We start from the raw sequence: 27,243 nt of genomic DNA, 5'->3' as shown, positions 1-27,243 counted from the left end.
GCCCACCAGAGCTGGGGGAAGGGCCGGCCCTCTGCTTACAGGGAAAGGCTCTGGAGGACGGCACAGGCTCCTCTCCTGCCCAACACCCCCACCAGCCCTGTGCCACCAGCCACGCAGGTCTAGCCCCCAGGCGGGCATTCTCAGCTTCCCAGCTTATCCCCCTGCCCTCCGGCGGGCCCTCCCCATATCCGCCCTCTTGGACCCCTAGGTGTCGGTCAGGCCTCTCCCCTTGCTCAGCCAGCACCTCCTGCCCTCCCAGCCTGTCCTGCCCCCAGCCCTGGTGATGCCTGCCAGATGTGCTCCAGCATGCCCTTCCCCAGGAGGCTCCCCGCCCCTCCCGGCAGGAGGGGAAGTCTGGGCGACTTCGGGGGCCTCTGACATGGCCTGTCACATACTCCCTGGATGGCTGTCTGACAGCACCTGTGCTTCTCCCCTAAGAGGGCCCATGATGCCTCGTGAGGGCAAGGGCCTCGTCGCGGTCCTCATCCTCATGACTGCATTGGATTCACACGCAACAGTGATTAGCACGTGCCGGAACATTCTGAGCAGCTGCAGGTGCCGTCCCCAAAGCAGTCCCTGGGAGCAAGGGGGCTGTGGCCACAGTGAGGGGCCATCAGCAGGGCCTGGGGTGGGGGCTGATGTCCATGCTGGAAACGCCCGGGCACTGCCCAGCCGGGGGCAGAGGCAGCGAGGACAGATCCTGGAGTGTCTCAGGCCCATGTGCCAGATTTAAACACGATCTGAGGGCAGGACAGGCGTGGGCTGGAATGTGCATTTAGAAAGCTCTGCTCAGGCAGAGGCTCAGAGAAGGGATGGTTAGGAGGGCAGCTGGGGGGCCTGGACCAGGGCGGGCACGTGGGAAGATTCTAGATGCTGGGGAGGAGGGATCACAGGATCTGGGAAGGCCTGGGAAGGCTGGGGAGCGGCCTCAGTGATGAGCCCCGAGTCTCTGGGCCAGCCCAGGGCCAGTGGCTGACTTTGGGCCTTGTGCTGGCCCAAGGAGACACCCTTCAGGTCCGCTCTTCAGGCCCAGATGGCCTCCCGAGAAGGTGGCACTGGGAGGGTGAGCGAGAGGCAGAGAGAGCCCAGGAGGCCAGGGGGAACTCTGTCATGTTTAATAGAGAGAATTGCACAATACGACACAACTACAAGCGGCACAGCAGGCAGCCAGGGCTCAGTGGGCTACGTTCTGGAACAGTTCGATGACGTTGTCCAAGTGGTTCTGGTAGAACTTGCGGCAGATGGAGTCCTGCTCCTGCTTGAGGACCTCGAATTCTGCAGCACAGACCCAAGGGTCTGACCACACGGCCACTCCAGCAGGGCAGGGCAGGGGCACTGGGGCCAGGGGCCGGGGGCCGGGGGCCGGGGCGGGCAGCCCGTGTGGGTGCGGAAGGGAGATCCAGATGGGCTCTGCGCTCACGTTTCCTGAGGATTTTCACGTCGCCCGTCTTTAAGGAGAAGCAGAGGTTGCTGTAGTAGTCTTGCAGTATCCCTCCTGCACAGCAGGAAGGTGATGAGTGGCAGGAGACCAGAGCCTGGCTGCTGGGACCAATGGTGCCCAGCCTGGGCCCAGCCCACTGCCCCTGCTGGAGCAGACCCCAGGGCGCTGGCACTCGCAGTCCAATGCAGCCGCTCTGGCAGCGGGCAGTGTGGGGGTGGGAGAGCAAGGCCCCTGGGCCACCACCTACCGATGAACTTCATGGCTGTCATCTTCAGGTGCCTGTGGGGGCTGCTCAGGTAAACCAAGGCCTGCATGAGAAACTTGTGGTAGCTGGCGAAGTTGCTCTCCACCTGCGGAGGGGGCAGAGATGGCGGTGGGTGGGGACAGCTGCCAAGCAGGGCTCCCTGGTCCAGGCGCATGGTGGGGGTGGTCTCCCACATGGCCCAGCTGGGAGGCCTGAGCCGACTGCTGAGAGACCACGCTGCCCACCTGAGGTACAGAGCAGGCACTCAACTGACAGGCACACAGCCGAGGCAGACGTCCCCGAGGGGTTCCCAGCATCATCCCACCCCCATGTGGATGCCCTTCAGAGGGTGCTGGGGTGAGCCGATTCCTGGAGGACCCTGACTGCACACAGCCCATCTCCACGTCCCTGGCCTCCCTGCCCCTGCTTGGGGAGGCGCCGGCATCTTACCATGTAGACAAAAATATCATTCTCGGCACTCTGGCCATGACCCCACGCCAATTTACTGAACAGCTCCTTCCGAAACTGCCACTTAAGCAAGATGGCGCAGCGTAGGAAGGTGGACTTTGTCTTCTGCGGGTGGGAAGAGAGTGAGAGAGAGAGAGACCCACACAGGTAACAGCCTCCCATTTCCACCCCCTTTAGGAAGACTGCCCTCAGGAGGGGGCCCCTGGAGAGGATATTCCAGCAGATTAGAGGCGCCTCCCAAAAGCATGAGCTAGGAAGCCTTGGGGCCTGTGAAATGGCTGGTAGCAACAGGGTCACCCCATAACCTCCATGGGGGCAGGTGCCCTGGAGCAGGCATGGTATGCACCCAACCCCAAATGCCAGGCTCCCAAGGCTGATGGGGGGGCTATCTGAAGCCAGGGGAGGCTCTCAGGGTCCTGGATAAAGCCGGGGTGAACCTGGAGACAGGCAGGGCCGAGGGAACCATCACCCTGGATGAGTTCTCTCCTGTTCTCCCTCGGCACGTTTCCTGGCAAGGTCATGCGGCCTCTCCAGAATGGCAACCTCGCCCTGGTCTCCACTTACTGGGGCTCAGTCCTCCTAAGCTGCCCGACTGAGCCGTAGGCAGGTGGGGCCTTCCCCATCCCACTTCCAGACCAGCGCAGGCCTCTCTGGAGCACGCCGTCCTGCCAGAGGCATGGCCGGGACACTCACCCTGACCACTGCAGGGCAGGAGTCAGCCAGGTGGAAGAGCAGGGGCACCAGAGACCAGAAGGCGTGCTTCCTGAGCATCTGCTGATGCTTCTTACCACCGCTGTAGATGACATTGCCGTACAGGAAGATGGCCCCTCCACGCACGTCTTCCCGTTCCTGCCGGCAGCGGGCAGGCCTCCCCTCAGGCAAGTTGCATGCTGGCGCCCTCAGCCCCTACACCACCGCCTCCCTGCCGGCCACCACCCCATCCCACCCCTTGCTGTCTGGCCCAGTGACCTGCAGTGGCCAGTGTTTGCCCTCTCATCCACCCCTCTTCAGCTCAGGGCCAGCAGACTTCACCCCTCTCCCCCACTGACGCTGCTGTTCACCTGACACCCCAGCCTGTCACACCAGGAGCTGCCTTCTCTCCTGGTTGCCCCTGTGCCCCTTGCCACCCCCTCCAATGGCTGCGGCCTCCTCCGGGATTGGCCTCTTCCCCCTGGCTTCCGTCCTCTGCGATTTCTGTGGGGACCTCAGGCTGACAACAGTCACACTTCCGACTCCCAGACAGGCCAGTGTGGGGGTTACAGCACAGACCCTGGTGCCAGATCTGTCACTTCCCAGCTCTGTGACCCTGGGCAAGGCTCCTTCAGTGTGTGACTCAGTTTCACCTTCTATAAGAAGGGGCCAAAAAGAGTGCCCTTGCCCTGGGGACGTGGTGGTGACTGCGTCTGGCCATCTGCTGCTCCATCCCCGCCTCCACAGCCTCACGCAACAGCCTTGGGACAGCAGCACCAGGGGTCTCCAGGACCCCTTCACAAAAGGCAGCACCATCTGACCCCCACCTGGCTCCACCTCCCTCTTCCTCACCTCCAGGAACCAAAGCACCTATCTCCCACTTGCACACCCCTACTGGGGCTCACCCCACCCTACACTCTGCCCACTCCCCTCAATGTGCCTTCCATCCCTGAGGTTCACCTGCAGCTTGTCTGCCTGTCTTGGCTTAAGCCTCACCACCTGACCTCTCCTGACTTACTCAGAACACCTGAAATCATTAACCCCGCCTGGGGTGGCAGCCATCCCACCCATTCTCTACGTGGCTGCGCCAAGTGTCTTTCTGAAGACAAACTGCCGCTGCCTTGCCCTCTCCTCAACCCGAGCCAGCCACCATCATGACCAGTGTCCGCTGAGCGAGGGGTGTATGTGATTTGGAATGGTTATTTCCGTGACAGCCTGGAGCCCTTGAGAAACCTTTCTTTCCTGGGACCAGCTTCTCTCCTGACTCCTCCACCAGCTGGAGGACTTAACCCACAAGCCTGGGGGACGGGGCCCGCAGCCGCTTCGGCTGTTGTGATTGGCAGGCTGGGGTGAGGCGTTGTGCAAACGTGGGGTCTCACATCGTCAAACAGCTTCCGCAGGTGCTGGGCTATCTTGAGGCTGACGGCACCGACGCCGTGCAGGCCCAGGTGGTGCAGGATGTCACCCACGACCTCCATCAGGCCCAGCAGGTTCTGGGGCTCAGGCCTCAGGAAGCTGTCCAGCACCCTGGCCAGCCGGCTCTGGAGCAAGTCCACCTGCGGGGAGACGTAGCCCCACCACAGCTGCCATACTTCCTCCGAAATGCCCTCCCGATGCTCCACCGGCAACTTCATGCTCAACAGGGGCCCTCAGTCCCAGCCCTCAGCCCCCATCACGGGCACGGACATGTACTGGGAGGCCCAGGGCAGGAGACGGAAGGACGCCCCCAACCAGCGAGGTCTGAGTCTTCCATATACTGGGTGGAGCATGAACCCGACTACCTGGCAGGTGTGCTGTCGGTAAGGGATTCCCACCTGGAAAGGAGGCCAAAGTCGCTGACCTCAGAGCTCCCTTCAGCTCCAAATTTCCAGAATCCTCAGGCCTGTGCAGTACAGCAGGGTCCCCTCCAAACACTCCGACCCTCTCCTGCCCCAGGCCTAACTTCACCGTCCACCCCTTCCAATTCCACCTGTCACGGAGGCTCTTTTCAAATGCCTCCTCCTCCCGGAAGTCTTCCTGGGACAGAAGTGGGCGTGTCCTCCTCTCACCTTCTTAGGGTGCATGAGGACACTTCTGAGCCCCTGCAGGCTCATGGCCCGCACCAGCTGGTTGGGGTTGTTCAGGCCCAGGCTCAGGAAGTTGTCCACAGATTTCCGAGACACGTGCTGGGTGAGATTGTGACTGTTGAGAAACTGAGCAGGTTCTTACCATCAGACCACCATTTCGGCTACCAGGGAAAACCAGCCTATAGCACAGCATGAGATCGTGGGGTGAGACGCAAGGAAGCACTTCCAGACAGCAAGGAGGTCTGACGTGGAAGGCACAAGTTAGGATGGCATTATGCTGGAGGGTAGAATGGAAGTCCAGTTCGCCAGCCTCCTCCTCACCAGGGCCAGAGGGCACCGGTGAGGAGCGAGCAGGGACTGACCTCTGTGATGACGACGATAGCCACGATGTTGTCCCGTGCCTCGGAGCCCGTCAGTAAGATGACTGACTGTCCAAAGACAGCCTTGATCTCACAGTCATACTGGGCCATGGTCCTGTCAGATGGCAGAGGCGCACACGGGAGCCCTGAGGGCTCCATCCTTGGCTAGGGGGACCCTCCTCTCCCCACAGACCTCACTGACTCGGGGAGATGGCCCAGGTGACTGAGTCTGAAGTGCGGGGTCCCAGTGTGGGGTGCAGGAGGGGGTGCCCTTCCCAGGCTTGGTGCTTACTTGGCCAAGAGGGTCACCCCCTCTGTGTAGGTCGCCAAGTGCTCAAAGAGCTCCCAGGCCTGCAGCAGCTTGAGGTCGGCAAACACCTCCCAGTGGTTGGTAGTCCAGAAAAGACCCTTCAGTGCCTCCAGGCACGTCCTAGGGGCAAGTGTGGGTGTTCAGAGGTGAGTCGGGAGGGGCTCAGCGCGCCACCTGGAGCGGAAGGTGGCTCTGGCTTTCTCCCGGACCCGCTCTCCCATCTGGGCCTGGGCAAGCTGTCACCTTCTAGCTTGCCCCCTTCTTAGGATCCTAAGTCCTGATAGCTGTAGGCGGCTCTACCCCCTGCTTCCCACACTGAACCACAGCCCCTAGGTGGGGCCAGAGCTCCTTCCTGCCCCAGCTCCTAGCCCAGGGCCTATGCCCACCAGGCGTTCTGTGGATGTGTGAGAGGAACCAGAGAGAGGGGGCTGGGCGCCGAGGCCGGTCACACATGTCACCTGCAGGGGCTGAGGGGTGTCATCTCCAGGACGTCCTCCTGGTAGTCTGTGATGCCGTCGACCATGCCCAGCTCAAACAGGTAGTGGAGCTGCGTGAGCAGGCCCAGGAGGATCCCCGCAAAGGCCCAGTGCACTGTGGCCTTATACTCCCGCATGTAGAGGAGCTCGTAAATGGTGTCCAGGGCCTGCAGGGGGCGACAGAGCAGTGCCCCGAGGGCCGCCACCCTTGGTGCTTGCAAGGGGCCTGGTGCAGTGAGCAGAGGAGCTGAGAGCTGCAGCTACAGGGCTGCCCTGTCCCCAGGCCCCGCTGCCCTCGCCTGGTGGGACCCGGAGAGTCCCAGGGGCTCTGGCTCCACCTGGGACACAGCGTCCAGAGCCCTTGGCTCCTCTTGGTGAGACCCTGGCATCCCATAGGGCCCTTGAATGAGAGGCCATTGCAGGGGGGCAGGGAGGGGCCCCGGGCAGGTGTGGTGCTGCTCACCAGCAGGGAAGTCAGCTGCACCTGCTCTGAGAACCTGAGGAGCTCCTTGGGTGGCCGCTGCTTCAATTTCAGGTAAAGCAGAGTGACGACCTTGCGGGCCAGCAGGTCATTGGTGGCCAGGGCCTTCCACAGCGGTGTGACCTGCCTGGGGAGGCAGGGAGTCCAGTCCCACCAGCCAGCTGGCCACACTGGACAGAGGGGCAGGCGGGACGCAACCCCTGGACAGCAGGATGGCCTGTGGACCTGTTGAAGTGGAGACTGTGGCTTAAGCCCTCGAGAAGGGTGCGCCTGTCATGGTGTGGGGTGTCCAGGAGGCTGTATTCTGCTGACCAGCAGGGCTGGGGCCCCTGCCCGAAGCTCTGAGTGCGGCTAGCCTCCCCTACCCTGGGCGCTTGCTCCCGCTCACACCCCCTTCCTGTGTGGCCCTGAGCAAACCCCACTCTTTCCCCAGCCTGTCTCCTCACCCTAATAAACCTTTCCTCAAATTAAAGAGAACTGCATTTTTTCTCTCTAATGTGTCTGGGCGCGGGAAACAAGGTGGCAAGGCATGTGCCAAGGCCAAGAAAGTGGGCTCACACCCCAGCAGGGCTCACCCCTCGGGCGGCCTGACAGGTGCTCCCGGATCCAGGTCCCTGAGAACGCCCTGTGGCCCCCGACAGATGATGGTCCCAGGGCACCATGGTCCCTCCGTCCTCTCTGACTTAGCGGGGCACACACACCACTGCGCTGGCGAGGCTATGCTTCTGACTCAGCAGGGACAGCCAGCTGACACCGCATTTCTAACGTGCTCCGTGTTGCAGACCTTGGCTGGGGGCCCAGTGGCTCTCAGCCCAGAGGGTTGACTGGGACCATGTGTGCCTGGGGCCGGGGTCAGCAGGCGGGAGCTATTTGGGGGCTGAGTAGTTTCTTCATGTCACCCAGCTCACCTCTGGCCCCTCTGCAGGTTGGCGTGTGGAGCTCTCCAAGTCTGAGGGATATTTCTGTGTAGAAATCCCCCTCCTGGCATTGCTGGAGCCTCAGCCTGGCACCCTCAGCTTGGCACTCTACCTTCGGGGACCCTACTGGCCCCGTTCTGGAGTTTAGGAAGGGGGCGGAGTCATGCCAAAGCTTGTGAGTGCTTCTGCCTTTCCAGGACCAGTTTCCATCCAGGCAGTGACCATGGACTAGGAGGGCGAACCCCAGAGGGTGGCCACGTGCTCAATTCGGTTCATACATACATGTGACCTACCTCTCTGAGGGGTGGCACAGGGACAGCATGACCTCCACTGTCTCCTGGGTATGCTGGGCCCCCAGAACTGCCACCACCTTCATCATGGTCTGCAGGATGTTGTTAAACAGGATGCCAGGCAGCTCCTGGAACAGGCCTTGCAAGACCTCAGCCACCTGCATGGGGAGGGGCAGGCGGCAGGGGCCTCAGTGCAGTCCCTCCAGCTGCTGCCCCTGTACCCTGCTGGCCCAGGGCCACCTCCTCCACGCAGGTATCTGGACAGCCTGATGAGGCGTCTGGACCAGGGCCCAATGGGGATAGCAGGTGGGAGCAGCCTCTCACCTCACAGCTGCTGAAAATGGGAATCAACCCCAAAGGGCTGGGGGTTGACCAGGCCCGAGAAGGGGCTGAAGACAAGCTTGGCCAAGCTAGGCGGGAGACAATCAAATCCTGGGGTGGGGGAACCATTTCTCTCTCCTGATGAACAAGTCTGTGAACAAGGCAGGGCCCTGGGACCTTGAGGGGATCCAGCAGGAAAGGAGGGTAAAGCAGGGACCCTGGGGTATCACTGAGGCTCAGCCCTGCTATCAGTTAGGGCCATGCTGCTTCAGGCAGCTGGAGGCAGGGCTGGCCGCTGCCAACTGCCAGGAGCATCCTTGGGACCCACTGCCTCCTTTGGCTCGGGAGGTTTCCATGAAGAGGGGTGGTGAGGTGGCACACGCACACGGGCAGCCCTGGACACGTGGCCGTTGTGCACCCCATCCCCCCGAGCTGCCCTACCAGGTCCTCCGGTGCCTGCACAAGGCACACTGCGCATGGCCAGAGAGGGGCTGTGGCCGCCTGGCCCAGGCGCCCACCTGCTCCTGCTTGATGCTGTGGTCCTCAGAGACCATGAGGAGGAGCTGCAAGGCGAGGTCGCACTGCGGGAGGCTGTGGCTGCAGAGCCCGTGCAGGAGCGTGAGCACAAGCTGCGTGTGCTGGGCCACGCTCAGGTTCTTGTCCAAGGCCTGTGCCAAAGGGGCTTGGCTGAGGGCCACAGCGTCAGCAGTCATCCAGCTCTCCCAGGGCTGGGGGCTCTGCTCTTACCCACAGACGGACCAAATACCAGGGACGTGGCCTTGCAGGCAACGAAGAAGGGCCCCGCTTGACCCCCTGCCCCGAACAGGCTGTTGGCGCCCTGCCCAGCTGGCCTTAGGAGGCCACGGGCCACCACCGGCAGCTGGAAGTCTGGCTGCTACAGGCTCCCAGCTGCCCCTTCTCTGGAGAATTGCTCTGGGGACGACAGCAGCGAGCAGCCTTGCCCAGGTCAGGCACCCCCGCCCCGCGGCCTGCAGCCCATAAACAGTCACTGACACGGGCTACGGAAGCCCACCCCCAGCCGCAAGGTGGGACCAACTGCTGGTGCAGGTCGAGCCGCAGCACTCCTCGTGGTCAGGCCGAGACCATACCCTGCTCAGCTCCTCCCTGCCCTGTCCTGCCTCCCTCACTCCCTTCTCCTGAGAACCCCACCAGAAGTCCTGTCCCAGGTTCTGTTTCTGGGGGACCCACCCCAACACCAGGCTTCCAAACCCAGGCCTCCCTGGGAGGGATTCCCGGGGGCGCCCATTTGCACAGAGGGGTCACCACTCCCACAACAGCCTGTCCTGAGAGCAGGCTGGATGTCCGGCTCAGGGACCCTCACTGGAAGATGGAGAAACTGAGGCCCGGAGAGTTTGACTGACCCATCCAAGGCCACCTGGTCAGTTAGGCACAGAGCGTGGACTCAAACCCAAACCCTCAACTCCCAGTCCAACGAGAAGGGAGGGCCGAGCCCAAGACAGCAGATGGGGAGGGTGGACAGAGAAATGGGAGGCCAGCCATCCTGCTTGCCTGGCGCTAAGGGGAAGTGCAAAGACCAGGACAGTCCCGACAAACTGAGATGGGATGTCACAAAGGAGAGGCCAGAAGGAGACAGGGTGCTGAGAAGACAGGTTTTGAAGATGTCAATGAGACCTTAGAATCTGCAGTTCCCAATGGGCCCAGCCACACATCCAGGTTACAGGTGGGTGGGGTCAGGCGGGATTGAAGGCGAAGGGAGCTGTCACTTTCCTGGAAAGAGCACCAAACTCCTGGCTCTGCCTAACCCGCCCCCTCGCACAGGTCGTCGGAGGCCTCTACTGGCCCCATCTGTAAACTGCTCAGGGGAGGTGGTTTAGGCAGTGTGGGGTTTCTGTGGGCGCACCCGGCCAGCTGTCAGCCCCTCCCTGCCCCAGCGCTGACAGGCCCCACCTTCACCAAATGGTAGAACACCTCCGATTCTCTGCAGGCCCTGGCTTCAAAAGTCTTCATTTCATGCAAATGCATGCACTCCTCCATGTGCCCTGTTGGAGGACACTCCGTCAGGAGACCTGACCTGCTGAAGCCCAGAAAGTGACACCGTCCTCTCCAGACCACACGCGAAGCCCAGAGAAACCAAGGAGCCTGGCCGGTTCCACAGGAAAGAGTGGGCGCTGGCCTCTGCCAACGTCTCCTACCCCCTCCCTCCTCACAGCTCACCCTTCTGCTGGATTAGAAGCTGCAGGAGGAGGCACACACACTGGCGGGAGTGGGTCCAGGTGACCTCGTCCTTGTCTCGACATAGCAGCATCAGCAGGCCTATCTGGTGACCCAGCACAGAGGGCATGGCCTCTTCCTGCGGAGGGCGGGCAGTGAGCAAAGCCAAGCCGAGCTTCTTGGTGTCACTTCCACCATCCCTCCCAACTTTCCAGCTCTCTCAATCCACTGCTGTGCTCAGGACTTGTGGGCAAGGCACCAGCTCAGCATCTGAGAAGAAGCTCTCTTTCCAGCTCCAGGACAGCCCTTACCTCCCGACTCCAGCTTCCTCGTCTATAAAAGGTGGCATTGCATTGGTTCGGATGAAAAGTTACTGGTATTCTTATTATTTCCCTATATGCATGCATATGTGTGTATGTGTGTTTGTTCTGGCTGCTTTAAGATTTTTTTTTCTACTTATCATTGTTTTTCAGCAATTTTCATTGTGATATGCTTTGGTGTGGTTTTCTTTGTGTTTATCCTGCTTGGGGTTTATTGACATTCTTGGACCTATGGATTTATATTTTTCATTAAATTTGAAAATTTGCATCCATCCTATCTTCAACGATTTCTTTCTGTCCCAATCCTCTCACTTCTCCTTCTGGGACTCCGGTTATACTTGACAGTGTTCCCCAGTCACTGAGGCTTTATTTTTCATCTAGCCTCTCTTTTTTCTCTATGTGCTTCAGTTTCAATAGGTTCTGTTGAAAGTTCATCCTCTCTTCAAGTTCACTGATACTTTCCTCTGCAGGGCTCAATCTTCTGTAAACCAATACAGTGAATTTTTCATTTCAGATAGTGTATTTTGCAATTTCTAAAATTTCCATTTGGCTCTTTTTTATAGTTACTTGACATGTAGTTTTCTTGATACTCTTTATCTATTCGTTCATTGTGTTTATATTTTCCTTTAAATTCTTGAACATATTTATAATAGCTGTCTTCATGTTTTGTTTCCTCATTCCATCGTCTCTGTCATTTCTGGGTCTGCTTCTGTTGACTAGATTTTCTTCTAATCACGGGCCACTGTTCCTGCTTCTTTCCCACATCAAATAAGTTTTCAGTGTTTGCTGGACATTGTGAGTGTTCTATTGAATTTTGTTCTGACAGGCAGTTAATTGATCCTTTGGAGGTTTAGGGGTTTTGATGTTGTTGTTGTTCTTAGGGCACACCGATGGTATTTTTTATGGATATATGTTTTCATTTCTTTTGAGTAAATACTAAGAGTGGAACTCAGCATTGTTCCAGGACTGGCAGGGGTTAACTTGGTAAAAACTGCTGAACGCTCTCCCAAGTGGCTGTACTGGTCTGCACTTGCACCAACAATGGCTCCACATCCCTGTCCACACTTGGTATGGTCCGTCCTTTTCATTTTAGCCTTCCAGTGGTAAGCGATGATGTCCTATTGTGGCTTTAATTTGCATTACCTTATGACAGATTATGTTGAGCCCATTCGTTTTCATGTACTTTATAAAATGCCTGCTTAACTTCTGCTTGTTTTAAAACTGGGCTGTTTAGCTTTCGATTGCATTGTAGAAATTCACTTAACCTTCTGGATGCACATCTTTTGCTAGAGACATACACACTACAGATATTTTCTCCTGTCCACATCTTGACGCTTGGGTCCCTTAATAGTGTCTTGTGATGTACAGAAATTTCCAATTTTGGTGAAGTCCATTTTAGCCATATTTTTTATTTACAATTGTTGCCCTCTACATTCTGTCTAGGAAATCTTTGCCTATCCCAAGTTTGTAGGAAAATTCTGTTTTCTCCTAGAAACTACATTTCGTGCTGTGATTCATCTTGAATGATTTTTGTGGTGTGTGAGATCGGGGTTGAGGTTTGTTTCCTGTTTTTCCCTGTTTGGGCCTCTGTTTGTTTCACCACTTTTGTGGAAAGTACTTTCCTTTCCCCATTCAATAGCTTTGATGCCTTTGTTGAAAATCAATGGACTGTACAAGTGGGGTCCTAGTTTTTGACCCGCTCTTCTTTTTGGTCAATCTATTGGTCTATCTTTACTCCGCCACGTGGTCATGGTTCCCACTAAGTCCTGAAATCCAGCAGTAGCAGTCCACTCATTCCTTTCCCAAGATTGTTTTGGCTGCTCTGGATCCTTTGCACATGTGGAGCTCCCCTCTGGACCTCAGCTGGACACTTTGCTCCTGGCTAGCCCCCTGGCTTTCCTCCCTCCCTTCCTTCAAGCCTTGCTCACAGGCAACGTTGCCAGGAGACCTCATGAAGACAGCGTGTGTGCCTTGTCTCCAGCGCCGTGCCTACCAGTCCAGATGTTCAGTGAATGCTGACTGCACGAGTCAGAAGGCGGCTGGGAGGTGAGCTCCACATCAAGGCAGAGCGTCACGGGGTGCCCTGCCCCCCATTTGCTCGGGCCTGCCTGCCTGGCCACCTCCCGCAGGTGGGGGCTGTCAGAAGACTCACAGTGAGCACCACACAGTCCAGCACGTACTTCAGGAGCAGGAAGATGGACTGTACCACCCGCTTGCGCTCATAGCTCTTGTCCGACTTCAGCCAGGGCTCTGTGTGCTGGGATGGAGACAGGAGAGCTGAGGAGACAGGTTTACCCCACAGGTCACCCTCACCACCCAGTTCAGACCTGGCCTAGGGCACAGCCACTTGCACATGGGTGATGGGAGGGGTGGCTGGAGCTGGTCCTGCTCCACCAGATGTTTCCCCCTTCTCTGCCCATCCATCAGCCCAGCTCCCTCAGGAGAGCCTGGGTCTGGGGCCACATGACAGACTCCAGAATGCTCAGGAAAGCCCTGGGCTGTGGGAGCTCTGGAGCTAAGCAGTGTCTGGCAGATATCTGGGTTTGTCTCAGTAGCCTCAGGGCTGCAACAGTTGTGGAGGCTGGTGGATCAGAGGGAAGCCAGGGTGTTTGAAGGAGAGCATCTCCAGGCTGTGGGAACCCTCAGACTATTCCTGAGACTGGTCCTTTCTCCAGGGGCACTGGAAGGTAAGCTCAATGAGTCATTCTGTTCCTCACAGGGTCTTTGACTCTTCTGAAACACCCACCACAGCCCTTACAAGAGGTGACAGCCCCCGGCACTTGGGCCAGGGTGCAGGGCAAGCCTGCCAAACTGGGACCCACGTTGAGTGGACCATGGAGAAGCCGAGGCCAAGACTGGGGTGGGCACTGGAAGCCCTTGGTTCTACACCAAATGCTGCCCACAACCCTCACCTGCAGGAGGAAGCAGACCTCATCCATGGTCTTGTTCTCAGAGATGAAGGTCTGGAGGAGCAGGTCAAGTGCCTGCATGGACTTCTGGTACAGCACCTACTGGGGCAGATGGCCACCTGGTGTTGCATGGCTGGGGTTGGCCTGCCAGCCCTGTGTCCCTCCCTGGCCAACAACCTTGTCCAGTCCTTACTAGGTGCTTGGGGAACTGTCCCAGGTGAGGGCTTGGCCAATCCTCCCTGCAGGGCCCCAGGTAGACAATAACATGTGCCCCAGCTGACTGATGAGCCCTGGAGGAGGAGGACAGCCTCCTTGGAAACAACCCCCAGGGTGCCTCCCACCACTGCGGCATCCCACAGGTCACTTCTGCTGCTCATGTCCTTTGTTTGCCTTAAACACCTCCATCCCTCAAGGGTTAGTCCCGTCCTCTTTCCTCTTCACCCTCCTGGTCCTTCCTAGGAACATTTTTGGCATAGATATTCAGAACTCTGGTTGAAAGCCACGCACCGACCTGCTCGCCATGGAGGCGGATGGCAGACCAGCACAGCACTTGGCACTAGGAGTTGCTCGATGATTGTTGAATGAATAAGTAAATACATTAATATTATGTGATGCTGCAGATTGTGGGAGTATGGCATGCACCTAACAGATACTGGTTAAGTGAATGACTCTCAGTGTTCCTCTGCATGGTAGTGCTATAACCTGCCCCCTTGACCACCTAAGGATCAGAGATTGCTCAAGTTCAGAGGACACATATATGCCATAAATGCAAAAGAAGACAGTGAATACAATTGACATCCTTTTAATGATGATTCACTAGCCATAAATTCACTCTCTCCTTCAATGGATATTTGTTGAGCACATCCGATACATCCCACCTGTGGGGAGATGTAGAGTAGGAAATAAGCCTGGCTCCTGACCTTGAGAAGATCTCAGTCCCATTGGAGAGAGGCAAGAACACATTGTAAAAATTGAATAAGAATAGAGATAAATGTCTAATCACCTCACACCTGTTAGAATGGCTATTATCAACAAGACAAGTAGTAACAAGTGTTGGAGAGGTTGCAGAGAAAAAGAAACCCTCATACATTGCTGGTGAGAATGTAAACTGGAAAGCAGTAAGGAGGTTTCTCAAAAAATTAAGATAGGGGCGGCTGGATGGCTCAGTTGGTTAGAGTGCAAGCTCTGAACAACAGGGTTGACAGTTCAATTCCTGCATGGGATGGTGGCCTTTGCCCCCTGCAACTAAAGATTGAAAACATTGGCTAGACTCGGAGCTGAGCTGTGCCCTCCACAACTAAATTGGAGGACCACAACTGATGGATCCTGGAAAAACACACTGTTCCCCAATATTCCCCAATAAAAATTTTTTAAAAAATTAAGAATAGAGTTACCATATGACCTCACAATCCCTCTTCTGGGTGTCTACCTGAAAAATTTGAAAGCATTCATTTGTAAAGATGTATGTACTCCGGTGTTCACTGCAGCATTATTCACAGTGGGCAAGACATGGAAACAACCAAAGTGTTGTGCTAGTGTTTGGAAACAACCAAAGTGATAAAGAGGATGTGGTACATATACACAATAGAATATTACTCTGCCATAAGAAAAGATGAAATTCTGCCATTGGAGACAACATGGATGGATCTTGAGATTATCATACTAAGCAAATTAATTCAGACAGAAAAAGTTGAGAACCATATGGTTTCACTCATATGTAGAATATAAAACTGAAAGTAACAAATGAACAAACAAAAACTCAGACACAGTACAGTGGTTACCAGAGGGAAAGGGAGTTGGGAGGAGGTAGAAAGTGTAAAGGGGGTCACATATATAGTGAGGGAAGGAGATTTGACTTTGGGTGGTGAACACCCAATGCAACATACAGATGATGTATTATAGAATTGTACACTTGAAACCTATATAATTTTATTAACCAATGTCATCCCAATGAATTTAATAAATGTTTTTTAAAAAAATTAACATCTAAGCAAGTTTGAGATTGTGTGTTGCTATTTAAGTGCCATGGAAAAGGAGAGTCATCAAAGACATGGTGGAGAGCCACTCCCCTCTGATCCAACAGTGAGTACGCACTCACGCCAGACGTGCAGATCCTGCCCTCTCCTCCCACCCCCCTCCCATCTGTGGAATGCTGCTGGAGGCCAAGGTAACTGGAGTTCACAGGACAGAGACCTGGAGCAGAGAGAGAGGCATGGAGAAAACACTGGACATCTACAGAGGGGCCCTCCTTGAGTCTTCAGCTGAGTGCTGATCAGTGCATGTGTGTGGGAGTCACTTGAGGCCAAAGAAAGTGCTAACTTTCAAAAAGAATCTGTCAACATAGAATTCTATACCCAACGAAAATGTCTTTTTGTAAACAAAAGTTAAATAAAGACCTTTCCAGACACACGAAAGCCAAGGTACCAGAACAGTTAAGAACAAGTACAGGATATCCTGTAGGCAAAGGACATTGATACAGGATGGCAACATGAGCCCACAGAAAAGAACGAGAGCTGCAGAGATGGTCACCGTGTTGGTGACTGTGAGACTCTTTTTTCCTTATTGTCTACGTCTAGTTAAAAGACAACTGGCTGTTTAAAGCAGAAATAATAGCAATGTCTGTGTAACATGTGTAGAATTGAAGTGGATGACAATAGCAATGCAACACCAGGGAAGGCCATCATAGGCTAAGGATGTTTCCTATGAGCTTTAAACAACTAGTAAGGTAATATAACAAAGTGGTCTTGCTAATAGAAAAAGCACATCAAATGGAATCATCAAGAAGTTCAGTTAATTCAAAAGAAAGCAGAAAGAAAGGAAAAGAGGAACAAAGAATCGACAGGACAAATAGGAAACAAACAGTAAGATGGTAACATAGCCCCAATTACCTGAGTGTGAGGAGCTAGAATCCCCCTCCCCTAATTAAAATGCAGAGCTTGTCAGACTGGATAGAAAAGCAAGATCCAATGATATGCTTCCAAAAAAGACAAAAACACTCTAAATACGATGACACAAATACGTTAAACATAAAATGATGGAGAGAGGCCGCCTGTACCAACACTTGTCAGAAGACAGCTGGACTAAATGCATTAGTATCCGAAAAAGCAGATTTCAGAGCAAACAATAGTCCCAGCAATAAAGACGGTCATCTCATAATGGTACTAGACTCAATTCATCAAGAGGACATTGACACCTACGTGTTTATGGATCTAAGAACAGAGCACCAACGTAAATGAAGCAGAACCTGGTACAACTGCCAGATATAGAGACAAATCCACACCTGTACAGGGATTTCCACACCCCTCTTTCATCACTGATAGGAGAGCCGACAGAAAATCGGTGAGTACATAGCTCTCTCTGCTCCCCTCTGCTCCCCTCACTCACATACATGGCAAAGGCTTAGTAAACTGGTCCAGCACCCAGAACTGGCCTCCCCGGGGGACAGGCAGGCCCCAGGACCAGGGCAGTCACCATGACATCTGGGACTGACTCCTTCGGAGGTAAACAGTTTTTCAGCATCTCCGTGGGTGGGAGCTTGTACAAGCTCTCCAGGCAGGTTTGCAGGATCCTGGATTTGACCATGGGCTTGAGACTGGGCCGCAGACTGCTGGAAGAAACACACAGAGGATTCTGGATTTCTTCGCACAGCCCACTATCCTGGGAATGAAAGGCCTGGCTGAAGCAGGTTCCCAGCGGGGAGAGCTTATGTAACTTAAAATGTGCAAGTGGGCCTGGATTACAAACAGGCCTTAGACTGTGGCATGGAGTAGGGCACGGTGGGATTGCAAGAGCTCATTTGGACTGGCAGGGGCTAGCCCAGCTCATTCACTCTCTTCTCTTGGGTTTATTGACATGTATTTGTAAGAAAACTTAGGGATTATTCTGGGGTCAGTGTCAACACTGTGAATGAGATCAGGCGTCAATATGTGGGAAAGGTCAGGCCCTAGTCTGTGACCAGGGTTAGGGCTCAGCGTGTGACCAGGGTAAGGGATCAGCGTGTGACCAGGGTCAGGGCTCAGCGTGTGACCAGGGTAAGGGATCAGCCTGTGACCAGGGTCGGGGCTCAGCGTGCGACCAGGGTCGGGGCTCAGCCTGTGACCAGGGTCGGGGCTCAGCCTGTGACCAGGGTCAGGGCTCAGCGTGCGACCAGGGTCGGGGCTCAGCCTGTGACCAGGGTCGGTGCTCAGCGTGCGACCAGGATCGGGGCTCAGCATGTGACCGGGATCAGGGCTGTGTATATATCCAGGACGAGGGCTGAGTCTGTGTCAATGTTAACACGTTGCGTACGGCGGGGTTTAAATCCCTCGTGAAGATTCTCATGATCCGTACGCAACGTGTTAACAGCCTACCTTGGACAAGAAACAAAGTCTAACTCTCCCTGTAGAACGTGGTGGCCCCCGGCTTCAGCTTGTCCATCAGCTTTAGTCCCTGGCGTCAGCCTCACCGACTCTGGCCCTTATTCACAGCCTTTCATCTCCTCACACATAGACCCTCACCCCACACTCAGAGGACCTGGCCTGTCTTCATTCCTGGACCCTGAGCGGGAGTTACCTGAGCCCCACAATGACCAATATGATCTTCTGCCGGAACAGGGTGGCCAGGAAGTTGGGCTCTTTCTGAAGGATACCCTGGAAGGACAGAGAGAGAAGGCATGGTGGCGGTGCCGGGCCCTGCCCACTCAGCCTCCTCTCCCCTGATGGCCCCTGCAGGGGTCACTCACCAGGAGACAGTGGATCAGCTCTGGTATCTGAGTGAACTTGTAGCTCTGGGTGCTGTTCTCCCACCTGAGAGCTCTCATGAGCATGATGGTCGCCGAAAGGAAACTCCTTTTGAGGGTATTATCCTGTCGGTGCACAGACGGACAAGTGGGAGGAGCCACGGGTCACCTGTGATGCATCAGCACACAGCCCGTGCCCACCCGTCGGGGGCGCCCCGGGCAGGGCTCACGTCGCTGCTGCATGAGTAGTAGTACACCATCCTGGAGACGAGGTTGTCCACCCAGGGCAGGACACGCTCCCCGGCGTGTGTGGCCATCTGCCCATAGCAGAGCAGGGACATGCTGCCCACCCATTTCCAGTGCGTGTTGGGGTCCGGCTGCTGCAGGCAGGGAGGGCGCTGGGGAGCGGGGCCCGCAGAGGCTGCCAGACTCTCCGACCGGCCATGGGAGAGTGGACTCGCGGGAGGGTCAGTCCTGTGCTCAGGCCCAGGGCTGTGTTCCCAGACCCAGTGCCAGCCCCTCCTCCAGAAAGCCCCTCTGCCCCCCAGCCCCTCTCGCTGGACCCGCTCCTTCTCCAGGCAGCACCCCTCCTCCAAGCGTCCCTGTGGTGCATCTGCTCCTCCCAGCCAGGTGCCCGGGACAGCGGCTGGCTAACAAAATGGAGCAGCTCAACCTATCCATCCCCCAGGTCAGGTGCACAGGTAAGGAAACTGGGGCCCAGGCCACACACAGCAGGCAGGCCCCACAGCCCCTGACGGTCAGCCCTGATGGAAGCTCTGGCCCCCAGGCTTGGGGCTCTGGGGACCAGGCTCACGTCTGCAGTGTCACAGTGAGTTCAGAGGCCTGAGTCTCACACGCTCTCCCCTCAGGGAGCTGGGATGGGCAGGGGTCACCCCTTTGTTCCCAGTGAGCAAAGGAGGCTCAGAGAAGGCAAGTGACGCTCTCCAGGCCACCGGCCCCTCCCGTCCCCATTCACTCTCTCTACCTGGCTGTCCGGGGATGTGAAGGATGACGTCAGGGACCTGGTGCGACCCAGGTGCTCCAGCATGGACCACACCACCTCCATGTGCGCGGAGGACATGATGCCAATGGCCAGTGCAATATCCTGTGGGCCAGAGAAGCCCGTGAACTGGTCCGGAGCGGCAGCGCCTGACGTGGCCTTCTCTCTCCTGCCCACCCCTGCCCTGAGCAGCGTGCACCCCAGGGGGCCACCAGGCTAGGATGGAGCCAGGATACAGCCAGCCAGGTCCCATGGCCCCTCTGGATCAGCGCCTGCACCAGGGACCCCCACGCTTACTGACAAAGTGAGTGCCGGGTGCTGTGCGAGTGGCAGGCGCATGACAGGAAGGGTGGGAGGGCAAGGGCCAAGAAGCAGCCAGGCCACCTGCTCCCGAGGGGCTGTGTGAGCCACAGGGGGTGGTCCCAGGGCTGCGGACCCACCTCCTGTTGGCTGGACGACTGCTGGGACAGCTCGAGGAGGCCGGCCAGGTGCTTCTTCACCAGCTCCACACTGGGACACTCTCTGAGGACCAGCCCGTAGATATAGAAGAGGAGGGTCTGGAGAAGGATGGAGCAGCTGTCAGGCCAGGGGGGCACAGGAAAGCGGCAGCGTCACCACCGGTGATGGGGGAGTGAAGTCTGGGAACCCCCACCCCAGGCCCCACACCACCGCTGCCGCCCCTGGACCAGGCTGTCTGTGAGGCTGAGTCAAGCGGGGGACACCAAAGCCCCTCCCACCCCACATGGCTTTCGTGCTGGTCCTGGGGCTCCGAACTTTGTGGTTCCTGTGGGGTGGCACCCAGACCCTGCATTTAGAGCCTCAGCCATTCCCCCTAACCCCAACCCCCGGGCTGGGCCGCAGCTTGTCCTGTGCCCCCCCAGGACACCAAGCCCCCTGACCACCCCCCTGCAGCCTTGGCTTCAGACCTCTCTGGCCACAGCTGACTTCCCAGCCCACTCCCCTCGGCACCCAGGAGGAGCCATGACGCTCTGCACCCCAACCACCGCTCACATGGCACAGGAGGCCACACTCAGAATCTTCTAGAATTCCCCTTTGTTTTTCCCTCGATGGAAATTTGTAGTTTCTACACTGGGCAGAACAACTTGAATGGAACACATTTCCCTACTTTCATTGCTGATATCTCTGTCCTGTGTGTCTCCGTGCTAGAGGGTTAGGCCCATGAGGGCAGGCACTGCTGTCCCAGCCACTGTCCACTGTCCACTGCCACGCCCCCCAGCCCAGAACAGGGCCTGCCCGGCTGGTGCTCAATGCTCAGTAAATATGCTGAGGGAGGGAACAGTGGAATTGGCGCTCCTGAGACCACTGTCGCCTCCAGGCCTCGCCCACCTGATTGGATCTGAGTGTCCTAGAGCGACCAAGGTGTGAGCAGAGCCCCCTCGTGGCTGCAGCACCCCTCATGCCTTTCTGGCACTTTTCATGCACTGGGAGCTTCAGGTCATGTCAGTCACTTGGGGAGGGGAGGGGAAGGCAGGGGAGGGGAGGAGCCTGAGCTGGCACAGCTTCTCCAGCCTCTCCAGCTTGCTCCATGGACAGCCTGGGGCAGCCCTGCCCAGGTACTGACCTTCTCTAAAGGCTGCTTGAGGTCCAGGTTCAAGGACACCAGGAGCTCCTGGACGCAGGCATCTGACACCTCCTCCTTGATGAGTTATGGACAGAGAGCACAGAGCTCAAGCCCCGCCAGCTCTATCAGGTCAGCGGTCAAAGCCCAGAGTGCCCAGGACAGCAGGACAGACAGGGCCCTGCCAGGGCTCACTCTAGGCGTGTTTCTGGCCATGCCCACCTCTGCTTGACCCCAGAGCAACCCCCTACCCATAGCATAGACACTGAATCCCTTAATGTGGCTGGTGAGCCTGTGATGCCTGGCCTTGCTGGCATCCTCTGAGCGTGCTCCCTCCCTCTCGTGGTGCCATCTTGCTGGCCTCAGGGCCTTTGCACGGGCTGTTGCTGCTGCTGCATGGCTCTTCTCCCACCCCCGGGCCAGGATCTCCATGTCTGGGTCAGCTATGGGCCAGGTTCCCAGCCCCCAAAGCCCAGCCGTCCATGTGCTTGGATCCCGTTTCCCTCCATAGGCACATGTGCAATGCTGTGATCCCTCCCTCTCGGTCCTGTCTGTCAGCCCCGGACCCTCTGAGAATCTGAAGCAGGAATGTGAAGGAGAGGGTCCACGACAGCCTCCACCCCACCAGGAGCTCAACCACCTTCACACTGGACAGAGGGCCAGAGCACATGGGGCATCAGGGGAGAGCTGGGCTGGGTCCCCCATGCTGGTTTGAGAGCAGTCAGAGGAGGCCCCCACAGGTGGGGACATCCTGGGGGGCAGCGGTGGGTCCTTGAGAGTCCCCGAGGCCCCGGGGAGGCAGGGTGAACATGTGGCTGATGGGCACCGACAGTGACGTCTTGGCAGCAGGTGGGGGGGTCTGTGCCCCACCTGGCCCTCCACACGCGCATGCCAGGCCAGCGGCTTCGGGCAGTGCAGCGGCTGCTGGGAGCCAAGGAGCGGTGTGGACCCACCGCCCCCAGTGAGCCCTGGAGAAGCAGAGGGTGGCGGGTGAGCCAGGGGTCTCCCAGGGTCCCACCTGGTCATGCTCCTGGATGTGATGGCAGATGGCCTCCAACAACAGGCTCTTCTCCGTGGCCGACATGACCCCGACTCTGTCCATGAGCGCTTTCTCCCAGGGTGGGCGGTCGCTCAGGGGCTTCACCGTGATTGCCCTGCCTGGGTGGCCTGCTGGACAGAGAAGCAGAGAGGCCGCGCTGGGACCCTGCAGCCTGTGCTGGGGCACCAAGGAGAAGCCCCAGGCCTTCCAGCTTCCGGCCCGCCTGCGACCCTACATCACTGGCCCAAACTGCCTTCTTTACAAAGCATTTGCAGGAAAAATAGTGTGAAAGTAGCCGGGAAACTGCGAACACAGAGGGCACACACCCCCTGGACACTGAGACAGGCGAGGGGCATGGTGACTAGCCAGAGGACAGCATTCAGACCCCAGCCCAGGAAAGGGGACACGCAGGGGACATGAAACCTCAGCCCAAGAGGAGAACAGGGTGCCAAAGGAACGGCTCATCGTTTGGGACAAAAAAACCAACCTGGGTCCCTACCGTTGTCCTTGCACTAAAATAAATAGCACACACAACGTTTGACTCTCCCAGCTGCAGCTGTAAGCATACTGAGCCAATGGTGAGTTTTGTTTGACTATGGCTTAAAGACAAACACCAAGGAGGGTTCTTTGGGGGTTGGAGACGTGGGCGTGGGGCACAGAACCAAGCCTGGGAGCTATATGATAGCGGTGACTTCGAAATTCTCTAACATTTTTACAAGGGTAATTGATACTTCTTTGATCAGAGAAAAGAAAAAGCTGCGAACCAGCATCCCATTGGGAATGGAAACAAAGTCGTGTCCCAGCGTGGGTCAGGCCCTGCCCTGCTTGCAGACAGGGAGCCACCCCCTCCGGGTCCAGCTCATCTCCTTGCTCCTGTGCATGTCGTAAAAGGGAACCTGCCGTGGGCATCTCAGCGTATCCCACACCCGAGCCAGTGACGGCGGATATGAGGGGCCGCTCTGGGAACCCCCAGCGGACACCCACAGCCAGGGCCACGTCACGCAGCGAATGCAAGGCCCAGGCTTGTTAGGCCACCTCACTGATGACACAGCTGGAGCCAGGCATTCACGCACGCACTCAAAGCGGTTAGAGAAGCCAGTACGTGCCAGGCACTGGAACCAGTGGGACCACAAATAAACTCAGAATGCCTGTTGTTAGCGCTCTCCAGGGGTTCTGTGTCCCCAGGCAGCCTGGTTGAGGGGTGATAGGAGACGCCCCCCTGCCCCACCACAGGGGATGGGGGATGCCAGCTGTCCCCCGGGAGAGCTGTGGAGCCCGAGTTCTTGAGCACGGGGATGGCTGTGGCCTTCAGCATGCTGAAAGCGGGGTGCAGAAGACTGAGGCCACCACAGTAAACCTCGCCTGCCTTGTAAGGCTGTGGAAGGATGGCCCTGGTCTGTGCTGGTTCACTAAGCCCTTCTGGAAGTTTCTGTCTGCCTGCTGCCCCCGACAGTGTCAGGGGAGGATCCGGGGTTGGGGAGGGGGTGTGGATAGCCGTCCCTCCACCCAGGCCACCTCCCTCAGGGCAGCCCACGCCGCCTGCACTCCTCAGGCACAGAGCACACACTTAGAACCTGTGCCTAGAAACAAAGGCCCCCAAAGAGCGACCCGCTCAGAGCCGGGACCAGGGGTGTGTGGGCGCCCACTGGCCCGCTCACCAACATCCAGCTCCTCCTGCTCTTCTTCCTCAGTGGGAGACAGGAGGCTGGACCTCCAGTGGGGACGGTGGAAGCCATCACTGGGTGCGGCTACCATGGGGAGCGGCGCCTCCTGCAGAGACCCAGGGCAGCGTCAGTCACGCCTGCCGGGGCAGGGCCCAGGCCACACCAGGCCCCACCTCAGTCAGTCACCCACCCTTACCAAGTCCCCGGTCAGTCACGCAGCTCTGACGGCTCTCTGGGGACCTAGGGGAGGGGCTAGGAGGAGGACCCTAACTTGACTGACATTCGCAGCCCCAGGCGCTGCCCATGCCCTAAGGCCCCTGGGCCCCAGCCTGTCCCTCCAGGCTCCCCTCCCCAGAGGCTCTGTGCGTCTGTGTCCTGAGTTACGTGGCAGCGGCCGCCCTGGCTTCCCACTATCCCTCCAGCCACAGCTCAGGCAGGGCCAGTGCGCACGGCATCCAGCCACACGAGGCAGCGCAGACCAGCCAAGCAGGGGACCGGCCACGTGCTCTGAGAGGCCCTGCTGTACCCTCGGCCTTCCCTGGACCGTCCACCCCAGCCTGCTTCCACCGGTTCCCCACAGGAGGGGACCACAGGGCCCTCCAGGGGCTGGACCAGGTAGCACTTGCAGGTGTGCCCCTCACGGCCTCCCCTCCTCCCCCGGGGGATGGCAGCCTGGATACCACCAGCCACACCAGGGCTCTGACCTCCCTATGACCCCTCCTGCCCCATCCCCCGACCGTAGGTCATAATGACTCCCCAGGGCCGCCCACTCCACCGGCCCCACTGCCCTCCTCTTTCCCCAACCCACTTCCAGAAATTTAATCTATGGAAAAAATGAGAAATGCATAAAAAAATTCACGGCTCAAGGATTCTTCACGAGTTTAAAATAGCCATACATGCTCAGAAATAGAGGAGGAAGGGGCAGTGGGTAAAAATCCTGTTTTTGAAGACTATTTAATGACGTGGGAAATTGCCCAGGATCCCACATGCAATCAAAAGGCATGTGATTCTAATTTAAAATTAAGAGTTATCTCTGGGTGCTGGGATTACGGATGATTTTTTTTTTCCTGTACCCTTTCCAAAAATATCCAATTTGTCTGCAATGAGCATGGATTGCCTTTAGAAAAAAGAGCACTTATTTAAAACCAAAGATGATGTGAGGCTTAAAAGAAGGGTAAGAAAATGCCAGCCAGCTCTACCTTAGGCCCGAGGGAGGGGAGCCGGCATGAGGGAGCTCGGCCCAGTTCCGACGGCTGCTGGTCTTGGGGACCTGAGGAGCAGACAGGAAGGAGTCAGGCCTCAGGGCCTGGAGGGTAGGGGTCTGAGCAGGCCTAGAGGGGCCCAGAGTAGGTGGAGGTTCACGTGGTGGGGGTGGACACCAGCCCCTCTGGCTTGTGGGCAAACTCAAGGGGTGTCTTTTCAATATCTGGGGTCAAGGAGGTAGTGCTGGCCCGAGGTCACTCAGCAACTCCGCAGGGTGGCCTGAGTCCAGCTGGCCCAGGACAGTCCCCCCAGGCACAGGACAGCAAGTTATTCTCCGAGAAAGCCGCCCGTGAACGGCCGCAGCCAGAGGGGATTTTGAGGACATGGGTGAGTTCCCAAGGATGGGAGCCAAGTCAGGCTGAGATGACCCAGGACAGCCTGGCTCCCCACCGGCCCAAGTGTGCCAGGCTTTTCTCAATGTCATCTGGAGGTCAGCAGACGCCTGTGAACTTCGGGGAGACTGAGGAGAAAGCAGGCAGACCAGAGATCACAGTCAGTCTCCAATGTTGGCTGAAGTGGGCCCTGAGGGGTGAGGAGGGCGCCACTCTGGGTGCAGCTGTCAGTCCAGGAGGAGCTGCCAAGGCAGCATGTGGAAGGGACAGTGGAGTGGTGCTGGCTCCCCAGGAGGGCTCAGCTCCCAGCAGGGAGGAGTGGGTACCTCCTGAGAGTCCTCTGCAAGTGAGTCCTATCCCCAGGGCTCCCTGGGAATTTGGTGCCTGAAATTGCAGTTACCTGGCTGGCCCTGTCCCCAACAGCCACCTGACCCCAAAATTCCATCCTCCAACTGATGCACCGGCAGTTGAGGGAGCTCCCAGGCACGTGACCATCGGTTTGGTTCTCTGGATGCTGTGATTAGCCCCTGTCCCTGCTTTGCCACCTGGCCCCTGACCCAGACAGGTCCTCAGACAGGGGTGTGACCATGGCTGTTGCAGCGCCCGAAGGCAGGCCTTGCCGCTACCCGGAAGACTCCCTCAGCCTCTGCTAGGCCTCAGTTTGGGGGATCTTCTGAGGCACTCCTGACCTCCACTAGGAAGACCCTTGAGGATAGGTGTCCCCTGACAGGGCATGTGTCCCCAACACCACCACTGGGGTGTTGTGTGCCGGAGTTCATTCCACAGGTTTGGGCTCGCTGGGTCATTCCAGAACCATGGTTCCTCGTGTCCCTGAGCCCCGGCTACTCTGCTCTCAGCTCCCACTGCCCAGGCCGTGCTTCTAAGAGCCCGGAAAATATAAATGGGTGTGGATGCCAGGGGGACGCAGCTGCCCTGAGGACAAGGGCATTTTCATTGGAATTCTTTCTTCACAAGTCACAACTGACCAGAGGGCAGCTAGGGGCGTGGCGAAGCCAGCTGCCACCCTCAGCTTGAGGGGCCTCAGGGGAACCTGCGCCCTCCCTAGAAAGTGGATCTGAGAAATTAGCAGTAAATCCGACAAGGGCATTCTGCAACCCAAAGCCACCTCTGGCCTGGGCAGATCAGCCGGTCCCCTTCCTGGCAACTGCCCCATGGGGAGAACTGGGAGCACTACGGGAGGTTTGCAGCCTCGCGTGCATGGAGCAGGTACTCAGTCCTCAGAGGTCAGCTGCTCACACTCAGCTGGGCTGAGCCCAGGCAGGGCTTCCCAGACACCTCCCAGCCCAGCCCAGCGCGCTCTGGAGAGTGACGGCAGGAAGGAAGGAGTGTGGAAGAGCCAGGTGGGGAGGGACAGGGAGGCTGTGGGGGGGCCCTGGGCAAGCCCTCCCTCCTGGGGGCGAATGACAGACATGGTGTCACTGACTGCAGCATCCCCTGCATGGCTGACAGAATGGTGGGTGCTGTGCCTGAGCTCACCTCCGGGCCCAATGTCACCCATGGGTGCTGAGTCTATCGAACGATTGATGTGTGCATGGCACCTACCAACAGTCAGCCACATGGAAGGAGCGAACGAATGTATGAATGAGGGAGTAGACAGGTGGTGAGGAAGGAGCAGTCAGAGCTGGTTTGTGCCTGGCCGCTGTGTGCCTGGCCTGGCACCTAGGAGGAGCCTCGGGGGGCCAGATCCCAGTAGGCAGGCCCCACTCAGGTCACTCCAGGAGCCCTTGGCAGCAAGCTGGAGAGCCCCTAGACTTCCCACCGTCTACGCTGACCAAGCACCGTCCTGTCAGCACCTGGTCACACACCTGTGACATAACTTCTCAGAGCCTGGGAGCCTGGGGTGAGCCGGCAGCGGGTGGGGGGCGGGCACCTCCAGCAACACCCCTGAGGCTGGTGCAGGAGTACCCACCACCTGCTCATCACACTGCAGCAAGGGGGTCGCCGGGTCACCTTTCCTGTAGTGATGAAGAGCCATAGCCCATTGAGGGGCAGAGACCCCACTCCCCGGAGGGATCCCACTTGCAGGTCCTGTAGCCACAGCGGAGAGGCTGGCAGCTGTGTCTGTTGGCAAACCTGGTCTCCTTCCTCCAGGTGGGTGGGCAAGGGGCTGCAAGCGATCAACTCATAGGTTTCTGTACAAACT

At 57.5% G+C, this 27,243-nt stretch overlaps 1 protein-coding gene across 1 annotated transcript; it reads right to left on the bottom strand.

Moving 5' to 3' along the window:
- Positions 1–1,174: 1,174 nt before the first annotated feature.
- Positions 1,175–26,598, bottom strand: LOC109434829 (maestro heat-like repeat family member 5). Its single transcript, XM_074316908.1, has 31 exons — positions 26,577–26,598; positions 24,684–24,754; positions 23,479–23,590; positions 21,800–21,948; positions 21,652–21,749; positions 21,407–21,428; positions 20,785–20,859; positions 19,643–19,759; positions 19,188–19,307; positions 18,433–18,582; positions 18,206–18,328; positions 18,037–18,113; positions 16,957–17,089; positions 13,489–13,584; positions 12,729–12,833; positions 10,260–10,395; positions 9,993–10,084; positions 8,582–8,731; positions 7,746–7,900; positions 6,518–6,662; positions 6,037–6,221; positions 5,561–5,698; positions 5,272–5,383; positions 4,892–5,008; positions 4,223–4,399; positions 2,847–3,002; positions 2,136–2,258; positions 1,880–1,930; positions 1,689–1,791; positions 1,421–1,495; positions 1,175–1,275 (listed from the first exon to the last, which is right to left on the bottom strand). The coding sequence occupies exons 1-31, from the start codon at positions 26,596–26,598 to the stop codon at positions 1,175–1,177; spliced, it is 3,486 nt and encodes a 1,161-aa protein (XP_074173009.1).
- Between the last annotated feature and the right edge of the window lie 645 nt (positions 26,599–27,243).

This window comes from Rhinolophus sinicus, linkage group LG12 (assembly GCF_036562045.2).
Source record: "Rhinolophus sinicus isolate RSC01 linkage group LG12, ASM3656204v1, whole genome shotgun sequence".
In the NCBI taxonomy this organism is placed as follows: domain Eukaryota; kingdom Metazoa; phylum Chordata; class Mammalia; order Chiroptera; family Rhinolophidae; genus Rhinolophus; species Rhinolophus sinicus.
The sequence above is the reverse complement of the archived record's forward strand: the minus strand, read 5'-3'. Positions and strand labels throughout refer to the sequence as shown.